The 24293-nt window shown below is 38.1% G+C and overlaps 1 protein-coding gene across 2 annotated transcripts in view; it reads left to right on the top strand.

The window, feature by feature from the left end:
- Nucleotides 1-24293, top strand: part of RNF17 (ring finger protein 17) — a 128560-nt gene that overhangs the window by 90925 nt on the left and 13342 nt on the right. For both annotated transcript variants that reach the window (XM_030922126.1, XM_030922127.1), the window contains 11 exons: nucleotides 362-589; nucleotides 1264-1414; nucleotides 1571-1689; nucleotides 7571-7673; nucleotides 8699-8814; nucleotides 11077-11363; nucleotides 16213-16376; nucleotides 18741-18860; nucleotides 20175-20255; nucleotides 22289-22414; nucleotides 23554-23613. In XM_030922126.1, coding sequence (XP_030777986.1) covers nucleotides 362-589; nucleotides 1264-1414; nucleotides 1571-1689; nucleotides 7571-7673; nucleotides 8699-8814; nucleotides 11077-11363; nucleotides 16213-16376; nucleotides 18741-18860; nucleotides 20175-20255; nucleotides 22289-22414; nucleotides 23554-23613 — 1555 coding nt within the window. The remainder of the gene's footprint in view (nucleotides 1-361; nucleotides 590-1263; nucleotides 1415-1570; nucleotides 1690-7570; nucleotides 7674-8698; nucleotides 8815-11076; nucleotides 11364-16212; nucleotides 16377-18740; nucleotides 18861-20174; nucleotides 20256-22288; nucleotides 22415-23553; nucleotides 23614-24293) is intronic.

Raw genomic sequence — 24293 nt, forward strand, 5'->3', positions numbered from 1 at the left:
GCGGGTGCCTATAATCCCAGCTACTTGGGAGGCTGAGGCAGGAGAACTGCTTGAACCTGGGAGGCGGAGGCTGCAGTGAGCCAAGATCTTGTCGTTGCACTTCAGCCTGGGTGACAGAGTGAGACTCCATTTCAGAAAAAAAAAAATTTTTTTGTACTGAATCTTCTCCTTTCTTTTTTAAGTCAGGGTTATTGAAGTATAACTTATATACAGTAAAAAGTCACCTCTTTTAGGTCCACAGTTAAATGAATTTTGACAAAAATAGTCATGTAAGCATCATCACAGTCGAGATACAGACCTGAGCAAATGCAAACAAGTATTTTGCATACAATTCTTTTCATTAACTTTTGTTGTTTTTCAGATACATCCTGAAAGATAATTCTCAAAAGCATATTGAAGTTTGGGATCCTTCTCCAGAAGAAATTATTTCAAATGAAGTACACAACTTAAACCCTGTGTCTGCAAAATATCTACCTAATGAGAATTTTCAGTCACTTTATAATAAGGAATTGCCTGTGCATATCTGTAATGTAATATCTCCTGAGAAGATTTATGTTCAGTGGTTGTTAACTGAAAACTTACTTAATAGGTATATATATTATATATAAGGAAAATATTGCAAATGATTTTATCCTTTATATATTCTGTTTCAAATATGTAGAAGTCATAAATGTAGATTTTACAAGCAAAATTATTTTAAGTTGTCCTCTCAGCTAGTTAGAAGTATGAAAATAGGATATCTGTTGGCTGTTTCCCCTGTATTAGAATTTATTCATTCTACAAATACTTAACTGAGGACCTACTATATGACAACCAGTATTGTGTTAGGGATACCCTGGTATAAAACATAGGCAAATCTTTGTTGTCATGTAACTTAAACTCTCGTAGAGGGAGAGAGAGAGTGAACAAATAAAATTTTTAGTGTGGCAGATGGTGATAAGGGAAATAGAAATAATGAAACATTTGGGGAGGAAGGCACTTTTAGGATGGTCAAAGAAGACCTCAGAGACAGTGACATTTGAAACGGGCCTCAAAGAAGGAGGGAGGGAGGTAAGCCACATGAGTGTCTGAGGGAAGTTTCTCTCAGGCAGAAGGAAGAGCTAGTTCAAAACCCTAAGGAAGAAATACACTTTTACATTCAAGGAAAAACAAGGTGTCCATCTTGGCTGGAGTGGAATGAGCAAGCGGGGATAGTAGAAAACATGTAGCCAGAGAATTATATGAGAAAAGGTTTGGAAAGTTAAATATTTTTTATCTCTGTAGTTTAGAAGAAAAGATGATAGCTGCCTATGAAAACTCAAAATGGGAACCTGTTAAATGGGAAAATGATATGCACTGTGCTGTTAAGATCCAAGATAAAAATCAGTGGCGAAGAGGCCAGATCATCAGAATGGTTACAGACACATTGGTAGAGGTAAATTGCAGAGTTAAAAGTATAATTGTGAAGGTGAATGCATTTTGTATTTTTTTCCCCCAGAGTTAAAACAGTTTTCATTGAGTTTTCAGTTTGCCAAAAAAATATTTCCAAGTGTTGTTTGTCTGTAGACTTAAAAAGTTATTATTTTCTTAGGTCTTGCTGTATGACGTGGGTGTTGAACTAGTAGTGAATGTTGACTGTTTAAGAAAACTTCAAGAAAATCTAAAGGCAATGGGAAGACTCTCTTTGGAATGTTCTCTGGTAGACATAAGGTAGTTTTTAGCTCAGTAATTTTCTCATTATTTTAAATATTATTTTTAGATGGGTTCTTGTCAGTTTTAATTTTGCTAAGATATTCTGAAATTTTCCTAAAATCTAGTTAATTTTGGACTTTAAGAGGGGAAGAGAAAAGTTGGGAGCACATAAATTTAGTGGCATTAAGAAATAGAGATTAGTGAGTGTGCAAGTACCGAGATAGAAATCAAACTGTTGAATATTAAAAATTTTACTTTGAGGAACAACAAACATAGAAATAAATTGTATAAGTTTAAAATTGCATAGAAAGCTAAAAATACGTAAATTACCAAAAAGAGTCAATTTGTAGAGGATTCTGGGAAAATGACAACAGTTTTAGTCCACTGGAATCCCACTATAAAAACAGCAACTTGGATAGTGAAACAGAAGACTGTGGAGTCAATATCTACAGCAAAATCAGATGACAAGTTACTTCTGTGAGCCCTCAAATATTAGCAGGTGGGGTACACCATGAACCAGGACCTTTACAGTATCAACATTTGCGTGGGAGGATCTGGAAGCAAGGCAGACTAGGATTCCAACAGCTCTGAGAATAGGAATCGGCAATGATATTTCACTAGTGCATGCAGGCCAATCTGAGAAGAGCAGCCAAAACTAATGGATAAGGCAGGATGCAGTTCTTATCTGAATGCAAGAAAGAGGTCTGTAAATGTGCAGACCTTTCTATCCCATGGTACTGGAGTCTTTTTAGCCACATAACCTCTTGAAAGTAAACTGAAACTCCTTTCCATGACCCCACACTGAGAAGAAATTGCTGGTAATAGAGTTCAATTTGAGCAAGATAGGCAGTGAAGCAAAGGAAAGAAACAATCTAGATGAAAGGAGGGGAAAGGCCAGGTGCGGTGGCTCACACCTGTAATCCCAGCACTTTGGAACACCGAGGCAGGAAGATCACTTGAGGCCAGAGTTCAAGGCTGCAGTGAGCTATGATTGTGCTGCTACACTCCAGCCTGACACAGTAGTTTTTTAACCTGTTTTTTAACCTAAATATAGAATTTTACAGTTATTCCTGCCACATTTCTTCTAATTGGTTTTTTTTTTTTTTTTGAGACGGAGTCTGGCTCTGTCGCCCAGGCTGGAGTGCAGTGGCCGGATCTCAGCTCACTGCAAGCTCTGCCTCCTGGGTTTACGCCATTCTCCTGCCTCAGCCTCCCGAGTAGCTGGGACTACAGGCGCCACCACCTCGCCCGGCTAGTTTTTGTATTTTTTAGTAGAGACGGGGTTTCACCGTGTTCGCCAGGATGGTCTTGAACTCCTGACCTCGTGATCCGCCCGTCTCGGCCTCCCAAAGTGCTGGGATTACAGGCTTGAGCCACCGCGCCCGGCCTTCTAATTGGTTTTGAAACTCAGATATTTGATTTTGTTATTCCATGTCTAGGCTGCCCCATCTAATGTTGTATTACCTGTAAATTTGAAAGCATACCTCTGTCAGAGTTGTAGTCTACAGTTTATGAGCTAACTCCAACTAATATGCACTTGGCCTGCAGAATGTGTTTTGAACTTTGACATATTAACTCTTTAAAAAACTGGTAAATTTCACATAAAAATTTGAGTTTCTTTTATTGGCAAAAATTGGATATCTAGCCTCTAAGGTAATAATATTACCAAAAATAACTGGCGTTCCCCCAGAGGTTCAGAACGGTTGTTAACTTTTGTTAAATAAATCCTGGCTGCTATTCACGATAGAATACTAGATAAAATTGTACATATTGGAAACAGCTCTATCATTAAGTCTACTGGCAGATTGTTTGCTATTGCTTTGATACCACAGTTATCCAAATCACTTGGGGTAGCTTGTAGTTCTAGACCAGGGTTTCAAATCTTTTGGTTTCTCTGGGCCACATTGGAAGAAGAATTATTGTCTTAGGCCACACATAAAATACACCGACAGTAATAATAGCTGATGAACTAAAAAAAAATTGCGAAAAAATGTCATAATGTTTTTTAAAAGTTTATGAATTTGTGTTGGGCTGCATTCAAAGCTGTCCTGGGCCACGTGCAGGCTGGACAAGCTTGTTTTAGATGGTCTCAAATTTGATCACTGACTTGAAGCCAATTGCATGTTATTTGGCTGAAAGACATACACATACACACACTTAGATATACATATATGTGCAGGCATTTCAGACATGGATTATAAATAGGAATATTAAAAATCTGTTTACCAATAAAGCCAAAAGATCCCAAAGACCCTTTCAACATTGTTATAAAAACTTTCGGCCGGGCGCAGTGGCTCAAGCCTGTAATCCCAGCACTTTGGGAGGCCGAGACGGGCGGATCACGAGGTCAGGAGATCGAGACCATCCTGGCTAACATGGTGAAACCCCGTCTCTACTAAAAATACAAAAACTAGCCGGGCGAGGTGGCGGGCGCCTGTAGTCCCAGCTACTCGGGAGGCTGAGGCAGGAGAATGGCGTAAACCCGGGAGGCGGAGCTTGCAGTGAGCTGAGATCTGGCCACTGCACTCCAGTCCGGGCGACAGAGCGAGACTCGACCTCAAAAAAAAAAAAAAAAAAACTTCAATGAACCTTTAAGAAATTAAAATACTGGTTTATCTAGCTTGCTTATATCTTATCTGCAAGGATCTCATGAGAGAACTCCAGATACACTATACAATATACCTTAACATTTATTGTCTACTAGGATAGGCATTGTATGATGTGCTTTACGTGTGTTAGTTTAGTTCTCACAATAGTACCGACATGGAACTATTATCATCTCCATATTACAATTGAAGAAACTTCATGATGAGAAATTAAGTACCTTATCCAAAGTTATTTATATAAATCTAGCATTGGTTTGATTTATCTGTTTTGAAACCTGATCTTTTTATTTTGTTTGTTTGTTTATTTATTTTTTTGAGACAGAGTCTCTCTCTGTTGCCCAGACTGGAGTGCAGTGGCATCATCTTGGCTCACTGCAACCTCTGTCTCCCAGATTCAAGCAATTCTCCCACCTCAGCCTCTTGAGTAGCTGGAATTACAGGCGTGCGCCACCACGCCTGGCTAATTTTTGTAATTTTAGTAGAGATGGGGTTTCACCATGTTGGCCAGGCTGGTCTCAAATTCCTGACCTCAAGTGATCCACCTGCCTCGGCCTCCCAAAGTGCTAGGATTATGACGTGAATCACCACGCCCGGCCTAAAAATTGATATTATAATAGGATAGCTTTTTTTTTGTTTGTTTTATTCCTTAGAGATCCTTGTTCTAATAGGATACCTTCTTCTTAATGACCCATTTCTGTAATCTTACAGGCACCTCTTCTATTGTCTGTGATTACTGATGGTGACAATGGGACACTGTAAATCTTTCCAGTGCCCTGGAATGGAAATCTCAGCTCACATACTATATAAATCCTATCTTAGTTTTCACTTTGACATTAAATAGTTCAATCAGAATAATTGAACAGAATTATATCAGTCCCTTAATTGTGCCTAACAGTACAGAGAATGTGTTTCTGTACATACTTCAAATGGTATCTTATGGACTGGAATGGAATACCATTATCATTTTAAAAGCCTAATGATAGCTAACCTTTAAGAACTTCTGGAACCTGCATTAATTGTCTTAAATACACTGTTTCACTTAATCCTAACAACAAACCTTAAAGATATAGATACTATTTATAGGTAAGGAAATTGAATCTTTAAGAGGTTAAGCGTTTTATTATCTGGATAAAATCATCTGCTGACTGTTGAGTTAGGGTTATAAACAAGGTCTGAACCCAGAAGCGTTAACTCTAACCACTCTGTTTTACTGTCATTTTAAGAAATCCCTTTAAATAGATTGTTCTTAGGGTGATAAAATAGATATTACACTCAGTTTACCCTTTTACCATTCCTCAGCGTACAGTTCTATGACATTAAGAACATTCACGGCTGGCTGCGGTGGCTCGTAGCTGTAAACCCAGCACTTGGGAGGCTGAGGCAGGCAGATCATTTGAGGTCAGGAGTTCAAGACCAGCCTGGCCAACATGATGAAACCTCCTCTCTACTAAAAATACAAAAGTTAGCTGGGCGTGGTGGTGGGCACCTGTCATCCCAGCTACTCGGGAGACTGAGGTAGGGGAGAATTGTTTGAACCCAGGAGGCAGAAGTTGCAGTGAGCCAAGATTGTGCCACTGTACTCCAGCCTGGGCGACACAGTGAGACTGTCTCAAAAAAAATAAATAACAAAACAAATCACATTGTTGTATAGCATTTACCACCATTTCATCTCAAGAACTTTTTCATCTTCCCTAACTGCAATTCTGTATTCGTACATTTTTTAAATGTTAAATTATTATTTATATCCACAATAAATCAATGGACAACCTTGATGTTACATTGATTTATACTTATATACCATCATAATAAATAAACCATAACTGGTTCCAAGAGTTCCTAACAATTTAAGCTTCTTAGCACATAAGAACTCTCCCTGGGCTTTACAAGTAAGTAGTATAGCACGTGCACAAAATCCTTTTTGGCCAAGTTACGTGCCCAGTTGATTTGGTTAGTTCACTCTCGTAAGCCATGTTACTGTGAAGAGATTGACCAGGCAAAGCTGAGTGTGGTGGCATACATCTTTAGCCTCAGCTACTCAGGAGACCAAGATGGGAGGATCCGTTGAGCCCATGAGTTTAAGGCCAGCCTGGGCAACATAGTGAGGTCCTGTCTCTTAAAAAAAAAAAAAAAAAATTGACCAGAATTAATTGTTTATTCCGTTAATGGGTTAGCTCAATGAAACTCTGGAACTAGAAACCATAGGAGAGCCTATAGAGCCTGCACTATGTTATCTGTAACTCTTCTGTGTTACCAATTCTTTATTCTTGGGGATGGATTTGCTGGTTAGAGACATCTAAGGCAGCTTGTCCAAACTGCAGCCCACGGGCCACATGCAGCCCAGGATGGCTTTGAATGCAGCCCAACACACATTTGTAAACTTTCTTAAACAGTATGACATTTTTTTGATTTTTTTTTTTTTTTTTTAGCTCATCAGCTACATTAGTGTATTTTATGTGTGGCCCAAAACAATTCTTCCAGTGTGGCCCAGGGAAGCCAAAAGATTGGACACCTCTGCAATCACTCAGTTCCAACTCTGCAAACTAAAATGGATGATGAAATTGGATACTCTGCATTTCATTTATCTGTCAAATATTTTTTGAGCATTTTTTTAAACTATGCATTACTGTCTTGACAGTATTTGCTGAAAGCTTAGGCTATCATGCTGCTAAATTTTGGTCATTTAAAACTATTACCACATCTATCAGATAATGTAAAAAATTTTATTGAATCAGTAATTAAAATTTCTGGTATTTCTGATATTTATGAGTAGCAATTCAAGTTAGATTTGAAATCCAAAGAACTTCCAAAAATGGGCAGTGGGATCATCATTACAAAGAGACTTTTTTCTTTCTATTAAATATTTCTGGAGTGGCTTCTATGTGCCAGGCACTATGCTAGTCATTAGGGAATATGATGATGCACATAATACATCATCACTCCTGTTCTCTTGGAGTTTACAGTCTAGTTGACATGTATGAAATGTATATAATGACTTAAAAAGTATTTAAAATATACCTGTTTTTTACAGGTTCTCAATGTAGCTGCAGAAAAGATCCACATAAATAAGTTAACATGTAATATGGGCCCTCAGGAAAATAGAGGGATGAAAAAAGGCTATGAAAATGAGGGGAAAATTGTAAAAATAATGTGAATCCATGTTTAAATTGTTTTTTTACTACATATAGTTGGCTCAAGCTATGAGTGTATATATGTGTAAATATAGTGTTTTTTTTGTATATTTCGATATCGTATGCTATTTTTATAAAACAAGTTGCCACTGTTTTCTGTTGTAGACCAGCTGGTGGGAGTGACAAGTGGACAGCAACAGCTTGTGACTGTCTTTCATTGTACCTGACTGGAGCTGTAGCAACTATAATCTTACAGGTGGATAGTGAGGTAACAAGTTACAAGAGATATGTGCTGATGATCTCATTAGTGTTTCCATCAATTCCGTTTATTTTCTTTCTTGTAGAGAAAATAGCAGCCAACTATTTGGATTTTGTTACAAATTTTGTTGCTTTTATTTCAAAGTATAAGAGGCATATATCTTTTCAGACCACTTCAACAATATTCTTTGCTTTCTTTTTTCTAATTTAAATGTTTTATTACATTAATGAATAGAATTTTCTTTTATAAGTCATTTTATTTTTACTATTTATGTGCTTTCTCCAGTTTTATACCTTTTTCCATATGAAGCAGAATATATGTTCTGTAGTTCTTTCGCTTTTTGTAGGAGAAAAAAGGCACACCTTGGAAAATACATTTTGATTCTCTAATTTACAGAGAATGCAAGAGAATAAAGAAACTTGTTAACTGATGTTGTATTCCTCACTTCCCAACTCCCCATTCTGTGACTGGAAAACAAGTTTCCAGTTTGATGTTTTTTTCTTTAATTTCACCTTGACATTGAGGTCTTCCTGATGCATTTAACAAAATAACTCTCTGTTCCACTCTCTTCCATGCTGTTTGCTTTTTTTGAGACGAAGTTTCACTCTTGTGGCCCAGGCTGGAGTGCAATGGCGCAATCTCGGCTCACCGCAATCTCCGCCTTGCGGGTTCAAGGGATTCTCCTGCCTCAGCCTCCCGAGTAGCTGAGACTACAGGCCTGCGCCACCACGCCCGGCTAATTCTGTATTTTCCATAAAGACGGGGTTTCTCCATGTTGGTCAGGCTGGTCTCAAACTCCCGACCTCAAGTGATCCGCCTGCCTTGGCCTCTCAAAGTGCTGGGATGACAGGCGTGAGCCACCGCACTTGGCTCAGTGCTATTTTTTGATGTGTTTGGATATCAAAATAACTTGACTCAGTTGGGAATATTTCTTGCTTAAAGAAATGGAGAAGAAATGCCTGCGAAGTGTACATTGTTTACATGAAGATTTCATTTTGGTGTTTCATGTTTACTCTGCTCTTAAATCACTGCAGGAAAACAACACAACATGGCCATTACCTGTGAAAATTTTCTGCAGAGATGAAAAAGGAGAGCGTGTTGATGTTTCTAAATATTTGATCAAAAAGGGTTTGGCTTTGAGAGAAAGGAGGTATAGACTTTTAAAAAAAATTTTGACATCAGTTTGTGATGGATGCCTCTGAGTTGCGTGTGCAAATCTCCTTCCTTGTGCTTTCGAGTCTGAATTGCATCTTGTTTGCTCTTAAGGATTTATAAACTGACCCTGAGGAGCCAGCTCAGAAATAGATTCCTTCAGTGTTGCTCATTTCATTATTCAGGCACGTCAGCTCTTGCACACTTAAGCCCCTTTACTGACATACTTGCTTTTATTATTTCCCCTCTCCTTTGACATTTACACTGTAAACCAAAGAAAAAGAACAATGTAGTGGATACCAGATCTGAGCCCTTTGGTATCCTTTGCTTAAACATAAATGTTTAGGCTTTATTTTAGAAATTCTGGCAGGTATATACCTACTAGATGTATTTATATGAAACAGGATGAGTAACAAATAAGTAATTGAACAGTATTTATATTTAAACATCCTTTCCGGTTCTGTGTTTGGAGTTTAAGCACCTTTGGTCCAGGGACAGGATCAGGATATGGTTGTGACCCTAGCTTAATCTTGTCTCTCTCTTTCTTTCTTTCCTTTTTTTCTTTTTTTGAGACAGAGTCTTGCTCTGTTGCCCAGACTAGAGTGCAGTGGCGTGATTTCAGCTCACTGCAAGCTCTGCCTCCTGGGTTCATGCCATTCTCCTGCCTCAGCCTCCCAAATAGCTGGGTCTACAGGTGCTCGCCACCATGCCTGGCTAATTTTTTGTATTTTTAGTAGAGACGGGGTTTCACTGTGTTAGCCAGGATGGTCTTGATCTCCTGACCTCGTGATCCGCCTGCCTCAGCCTCCCAAAGTGCTGGGATTACAGGCGTGAGCCACTGCGCCAAGCCGCTTTTCTCTCTCTTTCTAGAGACATAGAGGTATGTTGGAATTGGAGACACAAGTCCCAAGTAGCCACTTTGTACCATACGTGGCCAGATCGCCATAGATGTGTTTGCCTTAACTTATATCTTGCCTTATTCAGAACAAGGACCCCAGTCCTGATGAAATGGAAAGAGAATTCGAAGTCAGAAAGAAAGTGGGACGTGAGGCTAGATATGGGAGATGCGGCCTGGGTTGCCGGGGCTTTGGCATACAACTAATTGCTTTGACTTTAGGCCAAAGCCATTCCTTGATAGAAGAAATGTTAGAATGGAAAATGCTAGGCAAGTTAATACTGCTGACATTGTCTGCTACCAGTTGTTATGTTCTTTACTGTTTTTATAGACTAAAACTACTAGCTGTCTTAAGGCGGCGGTGGGTTGGGGGACTGGCAGGGTATTTGAGGAATTATGTGGCTGTTTCGTCAATGCTTTATTTCCTTTTATTGATTGATTGGTTAATTGATTGAGACAGAGTCTCGCTCTGTTGCCCAGGCCTGAGTGCAGTGCTGTGATGTCAGCTCACTGCAACCTCTGCCTCCTGGGTTCAAGCGATTCTCACACCTCAGCCTCCCAAGTAGCTGGGATTACAGGCATGCGCCACCATGCCCGGCTAATTTTTGTATTTGTAGTAGAGACAGGGTTTCACCATGTTGGCCAGGCTGGTCTCGAACTCCTGACCTCAGGTGATCTTCCCGCCTCAGCCTCCCAAAGTGCTGGGATTATAGGCACGAGCCACCATGCCCGGCCTTTATTTCGTTTTAAAAGTACAGGAGATGAGAAGAAATAGAAACTTGCCATAATTCCCCTAAAACACAATCAATATTAATATTTCCTTCTAAGGTTTTATTTTTTTGTACAATAGGGATACCTATTTTTTTTTAATTGGAAGAGAATAATATAAAGTAGAAAAGCTGAGTAAATATATTACCACTAACACCTAATATATGAATAGTACTTTATTGTTTTTTAAGAGACTCATGTTTTCTTTGTATTTATGGATGCTAATAGCTTGCCAGATGTCTGTTCTATGTGTGGACTAAATTGATAAATTGAAGTCATCTTAAAGGTGTTGTATCTTCTAGTAATATTGAATTCATTGTACAATACTTGAGATGCACACATGAAATTTTAAGAGAGCATAGTCTGTAAATATAGAAATTTAAAACATTTACTTAAATTTTTATTGCTTTTTCTCATCAGTCTCATAATTTAAAGTAGTTTTAATTTTAACTTAAGTTATGCTAGTTTTTAATGTGACAAATTAGAGCAAATACTTTCTTTCAATTTCATGTATATCTGAAGGATTCTTTTTATGTTGTTTTACCCAGAATTTTGTATTTGCTCATGTTTAGATGTGTTCTTTTTTGGATGTTACAGAATTAAATTAGATAACAGCCATTCATTATCTGAGAAGTCTCTGGAAGTCCCCCTGGAACAAGAAGATTCAGTAGTTACTAACTGTATTAAAACTCACTTTGACCCTGACAAGAAAACTGCTGACATAATCAGTGAACAGAAAGTATCTGAATTTCAGGAGGAAATTCTAGAACCAAGAACCACTAGAGGGTATAAACCACCAGCTATTCCTAACATGAAAGTATTTGAGGCAACAGTCAGCTGTGTTGGTGATGATGGAACTATATTTGTGGTACCTAAACTATCAGGTGAGACTTTGTATGTTATGTAGGCTCTAGTTCTCTAAGAACAACAGGGATTGAAATACTGTGGGCAACCTCTTTGAACGTTATTTTCACAAGGTTGTTAGGAGAACTAAGTGATTTCACACAATGCATGCAAAGTGCTTTTAATAATGCCTAACACATAAAAATCATTTAGTGCAGTTTTTCATTATTCTAACATAGCAGTGTTGTATAATTATAATTATGTGAGTGCTATTCTCAGTGTAAGAAGAAAGGAATTTGGAATTTCCATTTCCCACTATTATGGCAGATTGAACAACTCTCCCAAATAAGTCAGATCAGATGCCAATTTTTAAAAAATTAACATTTACTGAGTTGGCATGAAAGTAAAGAACATACCAAGCTCCAAAACAAAGTGAAATCACACACTGGGAGGTAAGCATGTGCCAAAGAAGGCAGTCACTCTAGAGTTGCTTCATAACTGTAGAACCTTGAGCAACTTTGATAACTACATGAAGTTAAAGATAAAGGAAATAAAGGCCCAGGCCCTTTTACTCACAGTGGGAAATGTAGTAGGAATTCCTCACATGGAGATGGGATCCCAAAGGGTGACGCCCACAATGGGTTAATGTGCTGATCCCATTAAAAATGACTAAAAGTAGAGTTCAAATGAATTTTTTAAAGTTACTATAAAATGTTATTAATGTAAAAGAGTATAAAATGTATTATTTAAATGACATTAAGATAAGTAGCCATATGATAAGAAGCAGCATCACCAGAACCTAAGCAGACTTGTGTGGCCCCACTTGATCATGTCTCCTGTTTTGCCACCCAAGATATAGCCACTTTTCTGAATTTGCTAATTATCATTTCCTGTGTGCATCACTAAACAAATTTTTTAGGTTTTCCATCTTTCAAACTTTATGTAACCAGAACCAAAATGTACATATTCTTTTGTGACTTTTCATCAAATCGTTTGAGATTTGTCTACCTTGGTGCATCTCACTATATTTCATTCGTTTTTTGATGAATTAATTCCTTTTTTAAATGAATTAACAGCATTTCCATGAATGATTATATCTCAGTATCTGTTCTATTGATGGACACGTATGTTTCTAAATTTTCTGTGATTACAAAAAATCCTACTGTGAACATTCTTGTACCTGTGTCTTGTTATACACAGGCAAAATTTTTCTCGGGCACATAATCTAGTGAACAGAATTGTTGATCATTGGCCTGGCATGATGACTCATATCTGTCATCCCAATACTTTGGGAGGCTGAGGTGGGTGGATCACGAGGTCAGGAGTTTGAGACCAGCCTGGCCAACATGATGAAACCCCATCTCTACTAAAAATACAAAAATTAGCTGGGCATGGTGGCACACACCTGTAATCCCAGCCACTCAGGAGGCTGAGGCAGGAGAATCACTTGAACCCGGGAGGCAGAGGTTGCAGTGAGCCCAGATTGTGCCACTGCTTTCCAGCCTAGGCAATAGAGCGAGTGAGACTCCATTAAAAAAAAAAATGGTAGGTCATTTCTAGGTAATGTCAAATTGTTGTTCAAAGTTGTTTATAACAGTTTACACTCATCACTACCAGTGCATTAAGAGTCTCATTATCCCACATCCTTGCTAACACTTAATAAGGTCAGATTAAGTCCTACCAATCCTAGTGGATGTGAAATTGTCTCTCACTATGGCTTTAATAAACATTTCCTTCTTATGGGGTAGACATCATTTCTTGTATTTGAGTCATTTGTATTTCTGTGGTTTTGGAATGCCTGTCCATGTCTTCGCTTACTTTCCATTAAGTCATTGCTTTCTGATTCATAGTTCTTAATATATCCTGAATACTTACCCTTCTTGGTTTTTATGTGTTCCAGATATCTTCTCTCAGTTTCTTACTTGTCTTTTCAGTGTCTTTTGGGAGTTTCTGGATGAACAGAAGGTCTGAATGTAATTTTATCAAGCTTCTTTGTTTTTTGGTTTTGTATCTCATTTTAAATCCTTTCTTGGGCCAGGCACAGTGGTTCATGCCTGTAATCCCAGCACATTTGAGAGGCCTAGGTGGGTGGATCACAAAGTCAGGAGTTTCAAACCAGCCTGGCCAATATGGTGAAACCTGGTCTCTACTAAAAATACAAAAATTAGCTGGGCGTGGTGGCAGGCACCTGTAGTCCCAGCTGCTCAGGAGGCTGAGGCAGAAGAATCGCTTGAACCCGGGAAGTGGAGGTTGCAGCTGTGAGCCGAGATTCTGCCACTGCACTCTAGCCTGGGTGACAGATCAATAGTCTGTCTCAAAAAAAAAAAAAAAAAAAAAAAAAAATCCTTTCTTACTGTGATATTGAAAGCTATTTCATTATATGATCTTGTAAAAAATGTTTATGGTTTTGTTTTTTACATAATGTGTAAGCTATCCTGGAATTGATTTTTTGGTAGATATGAAAAAGATCCAGTTTTTTTAAATAGGTTTAGTTAGTAGTCCCAGCTCATCTGCTTAATACTCCACACATTCCCCACTGATCTGCAGTGCCAACTTTGTCAAAGATTAAGGTTCCATATATGTGTGAGTTGTTTCTGAATTTTCTGTTCTGTGTTAATGCTATTTATCCATACACCAACACCAGTTTTTTCCTGAATATAGCCTATACTACTTTTACTGTGTATACAAGTTACTTTGTTGTATATCCTGTAACGCTTGAAATCCATTGGATTTCTTGTTCTTCTTTAGGTGCATCTTGGCTCCTTAAATCGTGTGTTTTCTTCACTATACCCTGTTGTTTCTGTGGGACACACTGTGTGCAGAGTGTTGCAAGGTCACAAAGCAAAGGCAAAGTTAGGCTGGAGATGAGGAAGGGTAACTTTTTTGAGAAACGCTGCAAACCCCATGGCTTTGGAAATATAGATAGATATGGACAGGAAAAAAATACTGGAAGACGTTCTTAGAGTTAGGAGCTTTAGGGAAAGAACTCATACAGAGGTAGGCATAGATGAGACAAAGGGCTTCAGCCTGGCTGGAAGAATAGAAGTAATGAAGTTTGGTAAGAATAAGGGAGTTAGGTATGTGATGAAGTAGTTGTGTTTTTAGCATCATGATATATGAGGGCTGCCACTCAGGATTTTACTCTTTCCTCCATGATTTCAGTATTTTTGTGCATCTGTAAACCTTGGGATCCTTGAGAATATAAAAATCCTGGAGCCCCATTTTTTTGTACACCTGAGAGTGGCAATGGCACATGTGGTTGGCAGAATTTAGAAGTTAGGCCACCAGTGATGATACAGACATCCTCAGTACTCTCCTGTCATGGAAGAGAAGCAACATGAAACCAGCTTCTATAGGCTGCTAAAATGACTCTTAGATCAGGACTATCATAAATTAACCTGCTTTCCACCATTGTGTCTCCCTTATTTTCCTCACCTTGGGACTAAGATGCTGGAGATGTGGGTAGAGGGTTTCCAGATTTGTAAGACCTGTCACTTAGACAACTTTGGAGGCTCTCTATGGAAACAGAATACAGGCTGGGTGCGGTGGCTCACGCCTGTAATCTCAGCACTTGAGGTCAAGGCGGGAAGATTGCCTAAGCCCAGGAGTTCGTGACCAGGCTGGGCAACATGGTGAGACCCCATTACTACAAAACATGCAAAAATGAGTTGGGCATGGTGGTGCATGCCTTGGGTCTCAGCTACTCAGGAAACCGAGGCAGGAGGATTGCTTGAGCCCAGGAGGTCAAGGGTGTAGTGAGCTGCGTTAATGCCACTGAACTCCAGCCCAGGCAACAGAGTGAGACCCTGTCTCATTTTCTAAAAATAAAATAAATACAGAAGTTTGTATTTCTTGAGAATGAGAAAAGAAATCACAACAAATGACTGGAACTTTAGGAACCTTTGAGAATATTCAGGTCCCTCCTGAGATCTTTAGGCTTATGTGCAAATGCTTCCTGACTATAACCTGGGCCCATTGGAATAGTTGATAACTCTAGCACTCGTAGGGCTTAGTGTCATTAGCTCCTAGTTAGTACCTATGGATAAGGGTATGGTAGCTATGAATTTACTGAAATTTTTCTCTCATTTGTTGATCTAAATACATTTTTAAATTTGAAAGACAGAATAAAATCGGTACAGTTGGCTGTTCTAGAAAAAATAATGTTTGAGACCTGTAGTAATAGTACTTAACCCAGAAACTTTGCTTGACATGTATAAATAGTCATTGTTCAAACTAGTAGCCTGTTATCTGCCAGGCAGTGTGCTGGATGCTTTACATCTAATCCTCCTGCAGTGCTTGATGATACTGACAGGTACTGTTATTCCCGGAAGATGCTGTTATGCCCAGAATAGGTGGTGGTAGTATGGAAGGATAAACTGAGGCTTATTGGAGGTAAGGGAACTCACTACCCAAGATCACACAACTAAAGCGGTAAGATTGGAATGCTAACTGACTCCAGAGCTTGCCTTCTATGGTATCAGTTATGGATATATGTGGAAATAATGGGCCAATTAGCAATAAAAGCAAAATTGAAATTTTAGCTTATATCCCCATCATTATACTGTACCTGAGCATCAAGTAATATATAACCTGTGTTCTGTTTTACTTCGGGCTGTCAAACTGACCCTCTTTTGAATTGGTAGTACTTGCATATTAGGCTAGCTGGTATGTATTTAGAGCTCCTTATGATGTTTGTACTCTCAAAATATAAGCAAAGATCATAATATTGTTTATATGCTATTACTAGTATGTTTTAAAATGCACACAGATTTTTGCCAAAGTTCTGTTTTGGAGACTGATTTTTAACTGTACTACTGAAGAGATGAAGTCATTAAATTGACAGATAGGGAATTTTCCTTAATGCTTTCTATCCTTAATACTTTTTTTCAGAATTTGAGCTAATCAAAATGACAAATGAAATTCAGAGTAATTTAAAATGCCTTGGTCTTTTGGAGCCTTATATCTGGAAAAAAGGAGAAGCATGTGCAGTAAGAGGATCCGATACTCTGTGGTATCGTGGCAAGGTGATGGAGGTTGTAGGTGGCGCCGTCAGAGTGAGTCTCGTTCTTTCATGACTATTCTAAGGCTAAATGCTGTAGCATTAAATAGTCTTTTGCATTTGAACACAAGAAAATTGGATTAAAACATCTTTTGATGAAAATCGTGTAGGAACATCAGTTATGTTATACTTTTGTTTGTAATGATTTTTTGTGTTATTTGCAAATATATTTAGTAACCTGAATAAGCAAAAAATAGGGAGGGATTTGATCATTGGTTAATGGATGGACCACTGAGTTATAATTGGTAGCCCTGTTTCCACACATAGTGTTAAGTAAAACAGTGTTTTCCAGTATGTTAAATATCTCACTAGCAAATTTGTTTATGGCCCAGTTAGTTCTTCGGGATAACGACTAATTTACCTTTCCAGAATAATGAGATAACTAACACTCAGGTTTCATTCAAAATCTTCAAAAATAGCTATATGCTTTGAAAGATACGTGTGTGTGTGTGTGTGTGTGTGTGTGTGTGTGTATATACTTGAAAACTTTAGTTTCGATTGGAGTGAGGGGAGGAAAAGCTTAAGTGAAAAAGTGTTTTGTTTCCACCTGGACAGGCGTTTATTTTCTGTTTGATGATGATACCTAATGATTACATAGCACTTCAGGTTTTTTAGCTTCCTTCACCTATATGCATTTGTATTTTATAATTTGTTTACACTTATCCTAGACATAGATTATTATTCCCATTTTACTAAAAAGAAAATTGAAATTTAGGTTCAGTGACCTGCCAGGGTCACTGGGTAGTAATGCTAGAGTTAACATCCAATCATCTGATTCCTAAACTTCTGATTCTAAGGCTTACACTTTTTCTATTAAACTACAAACTTTTAATCGTTTTCAAAGAAGTAAAATAGTTTCAAATTTGGGGTGAGTACTTAAACATCTGGATAGTTACAGGGGTTATCTGAGCAACTTCAATGTATGTGCAAAGTGACATACATTCACCTATACATACATTTGAGTTGCTCAGATAACCCCTGACCTTTTTTTCTTTACAAAGGTAAAATGAAATTCAGTATTCATCAAGTTATCATACTTCATGAACTTTACATTTGTAGAATCAAAATAAGATGGTGAACTTTTATAAAAACTCTCCTGCTGTCCAAATATCTGTTTAACTTACTTAAAAGAACTTTGAGGCCGGGCGCGGTGGCTCAAGCCTGTAATCCCAGCACTTTGGGAGGCCGAGACGGGCGGATCACGAGGTCAGGAGATGGAGACCATCCTGGCTAACACGGTGAAACCCCGTCTCTACTAAAAATACAAAAAACTAGCCAGGCGAGGTGGCAGGCGCCTGTAGTCCCAGCTACTCGGGAGGCTGAGGCAGGAGAATGGCGTGACCCCGGGAGGCGGAGCTTGCAGTGAGCTGAGATCTGGCCACTGCACTCCAGCCCAGGCGACAGAGTGAGACTCTGTCTCAATAAAAAGAACTTTGATAGTTTAATCATCACGTTTTATTTTTTTCATGTAGTCACTTTACATTTTTAGTATGCACAATGGATTTTTCATTTCTTAACCTGGTATCTTTTAAAGTTTATCCTGTAATTCACATTAAGAAATAAACATCTCATGAAACCATACCTTAATTATCTGTGAGGTATTCAGACATTTTTGTTTAATTCCATTTTATTTTTTAATGGTAATTGCCAAGCAAATCCAATTAAACAGTCATATGTTCATTTCGTTATGTTGGGACAGAAGAAATAATTTATTGGCATTCCTTATTCTTAAGACAATTTAGAAATTGAATTATCAAAATTAAAGCATTTCAAAAAGGGATTGTTCTTGAGGAATTTGTAAATCCAATAAAACCCAGTTTTTTTCAAAAAAAGTCTGATGGGTTATGTGTAAGAAAACCTTTTTACCATGAGGTTTGATACACTATCGGAAGAGGGAGTAAATACAGTATTGCTTTTTTTCCCTGGGAATTTTTAAAATCCATATTTTGAACTTCTCATGATGTCTTTTTATTTTGTTTGAAACAAGTTCTTTCTCTGTCACCAGGCTTAGAGTGCAGTGGCACAGTCACAGCTCATTGCAGCCTTGACCTCTTGAGCTTAGGCAGTCCTCCCACCTCAGCATCCTGAGTAGCCGGGACTACAGGCGCACACCACCACAGCCAGCTGATTTTTGTATTTTTGGTAGAGATGGGGTCTTGTCGTGTTCCCAAGGCTGGTCTCAAACTCTTGGGCTCAAACAGTCCACCTACCTCTGGCTCCCAAAGTGCTGGGATGACCGGCATGAGCCACCAAGCCTGGCCTGTCTTTTTTACTTTTTTTTCAAATAACAGGAAATTCCCTTTGTCCCCTAGCTTTTAATAATAAATTTTAACTGTAAATTTTATTTGGCCTGTTTCAGGTACAATATTTAGATCATGGATTCACTGAAAAGATTCCACAGTGCCATCTTTACCCTATTTTGCTGTATCCTGATATACCCCAGTTCTGTATTCCTTGTCAGCTCCATAATACCACACCTGTGAGTACATAATAATTTGTGGGATGATTAATTTTAAATATTAGTTTTTACTAATATTTTTTTAGAAATATTTAGAATGTAAAATGAAATTTCAATTGTAACAAAAAAGTAATACAACACCGACAAATAAGTTGCTAAGACAGCTAAACAGCCTTTATGAAGACAGTTACAAAATTAAAGTGAAGGCTGTAAAACATCTGAGTAAATGAAGAGATATGTTCATAAGTGGGAAGGTATAAGATTGCAAAAGTTTATTTTTTTATCAAATGAAATTACAACAAACTTGAAGCTGGAGATCAGATAAAAGAGTGCCTTATTCTGTTTTGCTACATAACAAATTAAGCTGAGACATAGTGGTCTAAAACAACAGTAAACTTTCATTATCATACCGTTTTTGTGGTTCAGGGATTAGAAGTGGCTTAGCTGGGTTGTTTTGACAAGGGATCTGTATTAGTCCATTTTCACACTGCTGTAAAGATACTACGTAGCTAAGCCTGGGTAATTTATGAAGAAAAGAGGGTTAGTTGACTCAGTGTTCCGTGGTTGATGAGGCATTAGGAAACTTACAGTTGTGGTGGAAGGCGAAGGAGAAGCACATACCTTCTTCACAAGGTTGCAGGAGAAAAAGAGATTGAAGGGGAAACTGCCAGACACTTTGAAAACCATAGCTCTGTGAGAACTCACAGTCAGCATGGGGGAAACTGCCCCATGATCCAGTCACCTCCCACCAGGTTCCTCTCTCAATACATGGGGATTACAATTCAAGATAAGATTTGGGTGGGGACACAGAGCCAAACCGTATCATGGTCCCTTCTGATACTGCCATCAAGATGTCCACCATAAGTGTAGTCACCCGAAGGATCAACTGGGGACAGAGGGTCCACTTCAGATGGTTGACTCACATTGCTTTGGCAGGAAGCCTCACTTCCTTTCCACGTGAGCCTCTCAACGCATAAAAACGTAACAATCACTATTCCTTAATGAATACATATTGCAGGTCTTGTACAAGCACTGCATTGGCATATTGGTCTTTTAAAAAAGTTTTACATGTAATATTTTTTAATGTAGGGTGTGTGTGTGTTTTCTCACCTCTGGCTTAACAGGTTTATATTTTTAAAGCATAAAATGAGTACTCAAATTATTCATTTTTAAATGTTTTTATCATGTACCTATGATATTCTCTGAGAACTGCTTGTGTATTTTGTACTACTCTCTGATATTATTTGTTTATGGCTACTTTTGTATATCTTAATTTGCTTCCTGATCTTATTTTATGAAAGCATAAAAGAATCTGAGTTTATTAATCCCAAATAGGTTGGGAATGTCTGGCAACCAGATGCAATAGAAGTTCTTCAACAACTGCTTTCAAAGAGAGAGGTGGACATTCACATCATGGTAATTTAAAGTATATATAGGTGGTATAAATTATTTGCCATAAAATATTATAATTAACATAATTTGAGGGATATTTTTGATAAGCAATGATATATACCTTCTTATGGTGAATTACTTGTTAGCATAAAAGAAACTACCAGTTTGGTTCCTAGGCTTGCTTTAAATAAGCCTGATTTTGAACAAGTTCCTGAGAACTTTCATAACCTTTAAAGTCACTAATATGAAAGATTCTGTATTAACAGCTTGTTTTGTTATAGGGAGCAGTATTAAATTGTTGGATATGTTTCCAAGATGGTGCTGAACACTTAGCACTGTCTTAGGTACAGGCAATTCAGGGAGTGTATCATGATCTGTGTCCTCAAAGCACATATCTGGTTAGTGAAACGACAAAAACCTAGAACATTTGCACTACAAAGTAACATGCCAAGAGCCAAGTGATTGGTAAAAAGAGTAAATGTAATAGGAATTTAGAGATTGTGAGAATTGAGGTAGCCCTTAAAGATGGTAATGTTCTCCTGACTGGGGAAATGAAATGCACAAAGGTACAGAGAGACATTTTAGGGAAAGGGTATAACCGTTTGACTCGAATAGTGGAGGTTTTGTGAGGAGTAGTGGTAGTGAAGAGCATTCAGGAGAGGTAGGGGCCAGTTGGTGGGGTTGGGAGGGAGAGCCTCAGTGGAGGTTTCTGAGCAGTGAGGTAATGGGACCAACCTGCAGCTGCTATGTTTGCAGGACCCGAGTGGGAAGGTACATGGTAAGAAAAGTATTTCTGTATTAAAGGATGATGATAGAGTGATAAAAACCTAAAGGAGGTACAGACTCACTTAAATAAGAAAGTAGCTTTTGTTAGTACTGAGAGTCCCTCCCTAGTTACTTAGTCTCCATGGCAAGTCACTGAAATATGGTAGAGATTGAAATTTTTAGTTTGTCTAGACAGCTTTCATTGCTGTTTCGCTTGACACAGAAGAACAGCTTGTGGTATAGCAGAGGCTGCCAGGTGTCTTCGACACCACGAATGTGCATTCCACACAACCCAGCTGACAGCAGGCCTTGCCCAGACTCACTCCTCACTCTCGTACACAAAGGGAGATGCTGGCCGAGGGCCTCTTAGGTGCTAGCCGCTGCTCTAGGTCTGGACACACAGCTGGGGGGCTGAGCACTAAGAAATCCGTGCCTTTCTAAAGCTTCCATTTCAGTGGTGGGAAAGAGAAAATAAACGATGAAGAATATTAGATAGTGATGGGTACTAAGGGAAAAAAAACAAAGCAGGAAAGGCTGATAGGAATGGCATGGCTAGGGAGGAGGTTCCACTTTAAACATGCATCTGGGAAGATGTCACTGCAAAGGTAACATTTGAGTCAAGACCTTAAAGTGGTTAGAGGACAGACCACATGGGCGCAGGGAGAAGAGTGCTGAGGCAGGAGCAGGGCTAGGCAGGAGGGGACTGTGTGGGCAGAAGACTGAATGGTAAGAAGAGATAGGACAAGATCTGCTGGGAGGCAGCAACCGTAATTCAGTGAGGAGCAGTAAAACAGGAGCAGTGAGTTTGGACAAAGGTGGTCTCAGTGGAAATGAATAGAATTGCTGTGGGTCAGCTGATCAGTTAGGGACACATTCAGTACCCAGTAGACTGTTCCGAGTCCCACCAATTTTGGATTTTTAAATGAAACTTTATTTCTCCACCTCTGAACGTAGCCTTTTCTTTCTCTTTCTACGTAGTGTAATTTATTAGTATCATCTAAAGGCGATGTATTTGGGAATTGGAATTATATATAACTTAGTTATTTTGTGGTGAATAACTAGAAAACTCTATGGACTTGGAAGTGTATGTCACATAAACCAAAGTAGTAGAATTATTCCCTTATAGCATGTCAAAATACCAGGAAGAAAATTCTATGAAATGAGTCACTAGCCAAACTGTCTAGTTAATACTGTTATATTGTCAGAAGCTAAATTTAATATTTGCTGACTATAAAAATGTCATCAAATGGAGTTTATTTTTATAATAATAACCTTTATTGAACTTTAAATAGGAATTACCTAAAAATCCATGGGAGAAATTGTCTATTCACCTCTATTTTGATGGAATGTCACTTTCTTATTTTATGGCATACTATAAATATTGTACTTCTGAACATACTGAGGAGATGTTGAAAGAAGTAAGTGAACTATTTTTCTATAAAAATCTAAAGTGTAGAACAGACTAGTTAAAATGTCACATTTTGTCTTACATTAGGTCTTAAATATGATTCTACATATCTGATCTATTGAGAGTCTAGAAGACTTATACTTTTTTGCTGAGAAAGATAGACTTTGTCATGCATTATAAGTGTCCTGTAAAAGACTTTAATTACATTAAGATTCAATCAAATGTTTCTGTACCTTCAAACCCAGTGCGACACCCATGCTATTCAGTGTTGTTTGAATGTAGGGATGCACATTCTAAAATCTTTATAGAATTCAGTACCAGAAGAGGGCTCTTGCTCCAGGTAAAATATTTTTTCCTTTTACTTGACACAAAAGCCATGTATTACAAAATTTCTCTCATTTGCCTTCTCACAGGAAACCCAGAGCCACATTTTGAACTTAGCTTCCATAACTGGCTCATTCCTTGCCTGGTGCTTCTGTGGTTTAGTACTTTAAAAAATACAGCCTGTTATAAGATATGGTTTCACATTTGAAGCTGCTATAAGTCTTTTATAGGAATAGATTATGCATCATTATATTTTATATCACAAGATATTTTTTTTTCTAGAGTTGCAGTCTACTTGTTAGACTTTTTAATATTTATTTTGGTGATAGTACACAACCAAACATTGTTCCACGGATAAAGAAGACTACTTTTGTCTCTCAAATAGAAATTGTGCTGTAACTTTGTACCTGTAATCCTCACTGCCAGCTTTTTCTTTAAAGCAGAGGTGTGGTTGTGGGTGAGTGTGTGTATGTGTAAAAGACGTTCCGTCCGTTATTAAACAAGTTTTATAAAGATTACTTAGTCTTTCTGTTCTAGTTGTACTATTCACTGTGAACATTTTAAAGGGAAAGGTAAGAGCTCCCACTCTTACAGTAAATGAATTAGCATTGACATACATGTGTTAACATACATTTGAGGTTTCTGATTGTTGAAGACTTAAGATGGTGAGATTATTCAGAACATTAGATTTTCCTGTAATTGATCTGAAATTAACAAATGAATACCAACAAGGAAATGCACCCAGTTTTTGTGGGGATGAAATATGGAAAGTACCTTAAAACAATATATCTAAAGATGATTTTACTCAATACTATATTATTTCAGAAACCAAGATCAGATCATGATAAAAAGTATGAAGAGGAACAGTGGGAAATAAGGTTTGAGGTAAGTAACAATCCAAGTATTTTGGAAACTTTGGACACTTCATTAATACAAAGGATCTGATACAGGACAGAAAGAGCTTTCTTTTATAACAGTTTTATTGAAATATTATTGATATATCATAGAATTTACCTATTGAATATACAGTTCAGTGGTGTTCAATATTGTTCACTGTTTTGTAACCATCACCACTCTCTATTTCCAGAACATTTTATCACCCCCAAAAGAAGCCCTGTACCAGCTGCAGTCATTCTGCATTCTTCCTTCCCTAACTTCATGACAGCCACTTCTGTCCCTGTGGATTTGCTTATCCTGTACATTTCATATGAATGGAATCATATACTATGTGGTCCTTTGTCACTGGCTTTTCACTTAGCATAACATTTTCAAGGTTCATGCATGTTGTGTGTAACAGTGCTTCCCTTCTTACTGCTGAATCAAATTCCACTGTCTGGATGTATTTTGTTACCATTCATCTGTGGATAGACACGTGGGGTGTTTCCACCTTACGGTGATTGCGAATAATGCTGCTGTCTGATCAGGTACAAGTTTTTATGTAGACATATGTTTTCCCTTCTTTAGGGTATACACCTAGTAGTGGAATTAGTGAGTCTATGGTAACTATGTTTAACATTCTAAAGATCTCCAAGACTGTTTTCCAAAGTGGCAGCATAATTTTACAT

The sequence above is a fragment of the Rhinopithecus roxellana genome, chromosome 18 (genome assembly GCF_007565055.1).
Source record: "Rhinopithecus roxellana isolate Shanxi Qingling chromosome 18, ASM756505v1, whole genome shotgun sequence".
In the NCBI taxonomy this organism is placed as follows: Eukaryota; Metazoa; Chordata; class Mammalia; order Primates; family Cercopithecidae; genus Rhinopithecus; species Rhinopithecus roxellana.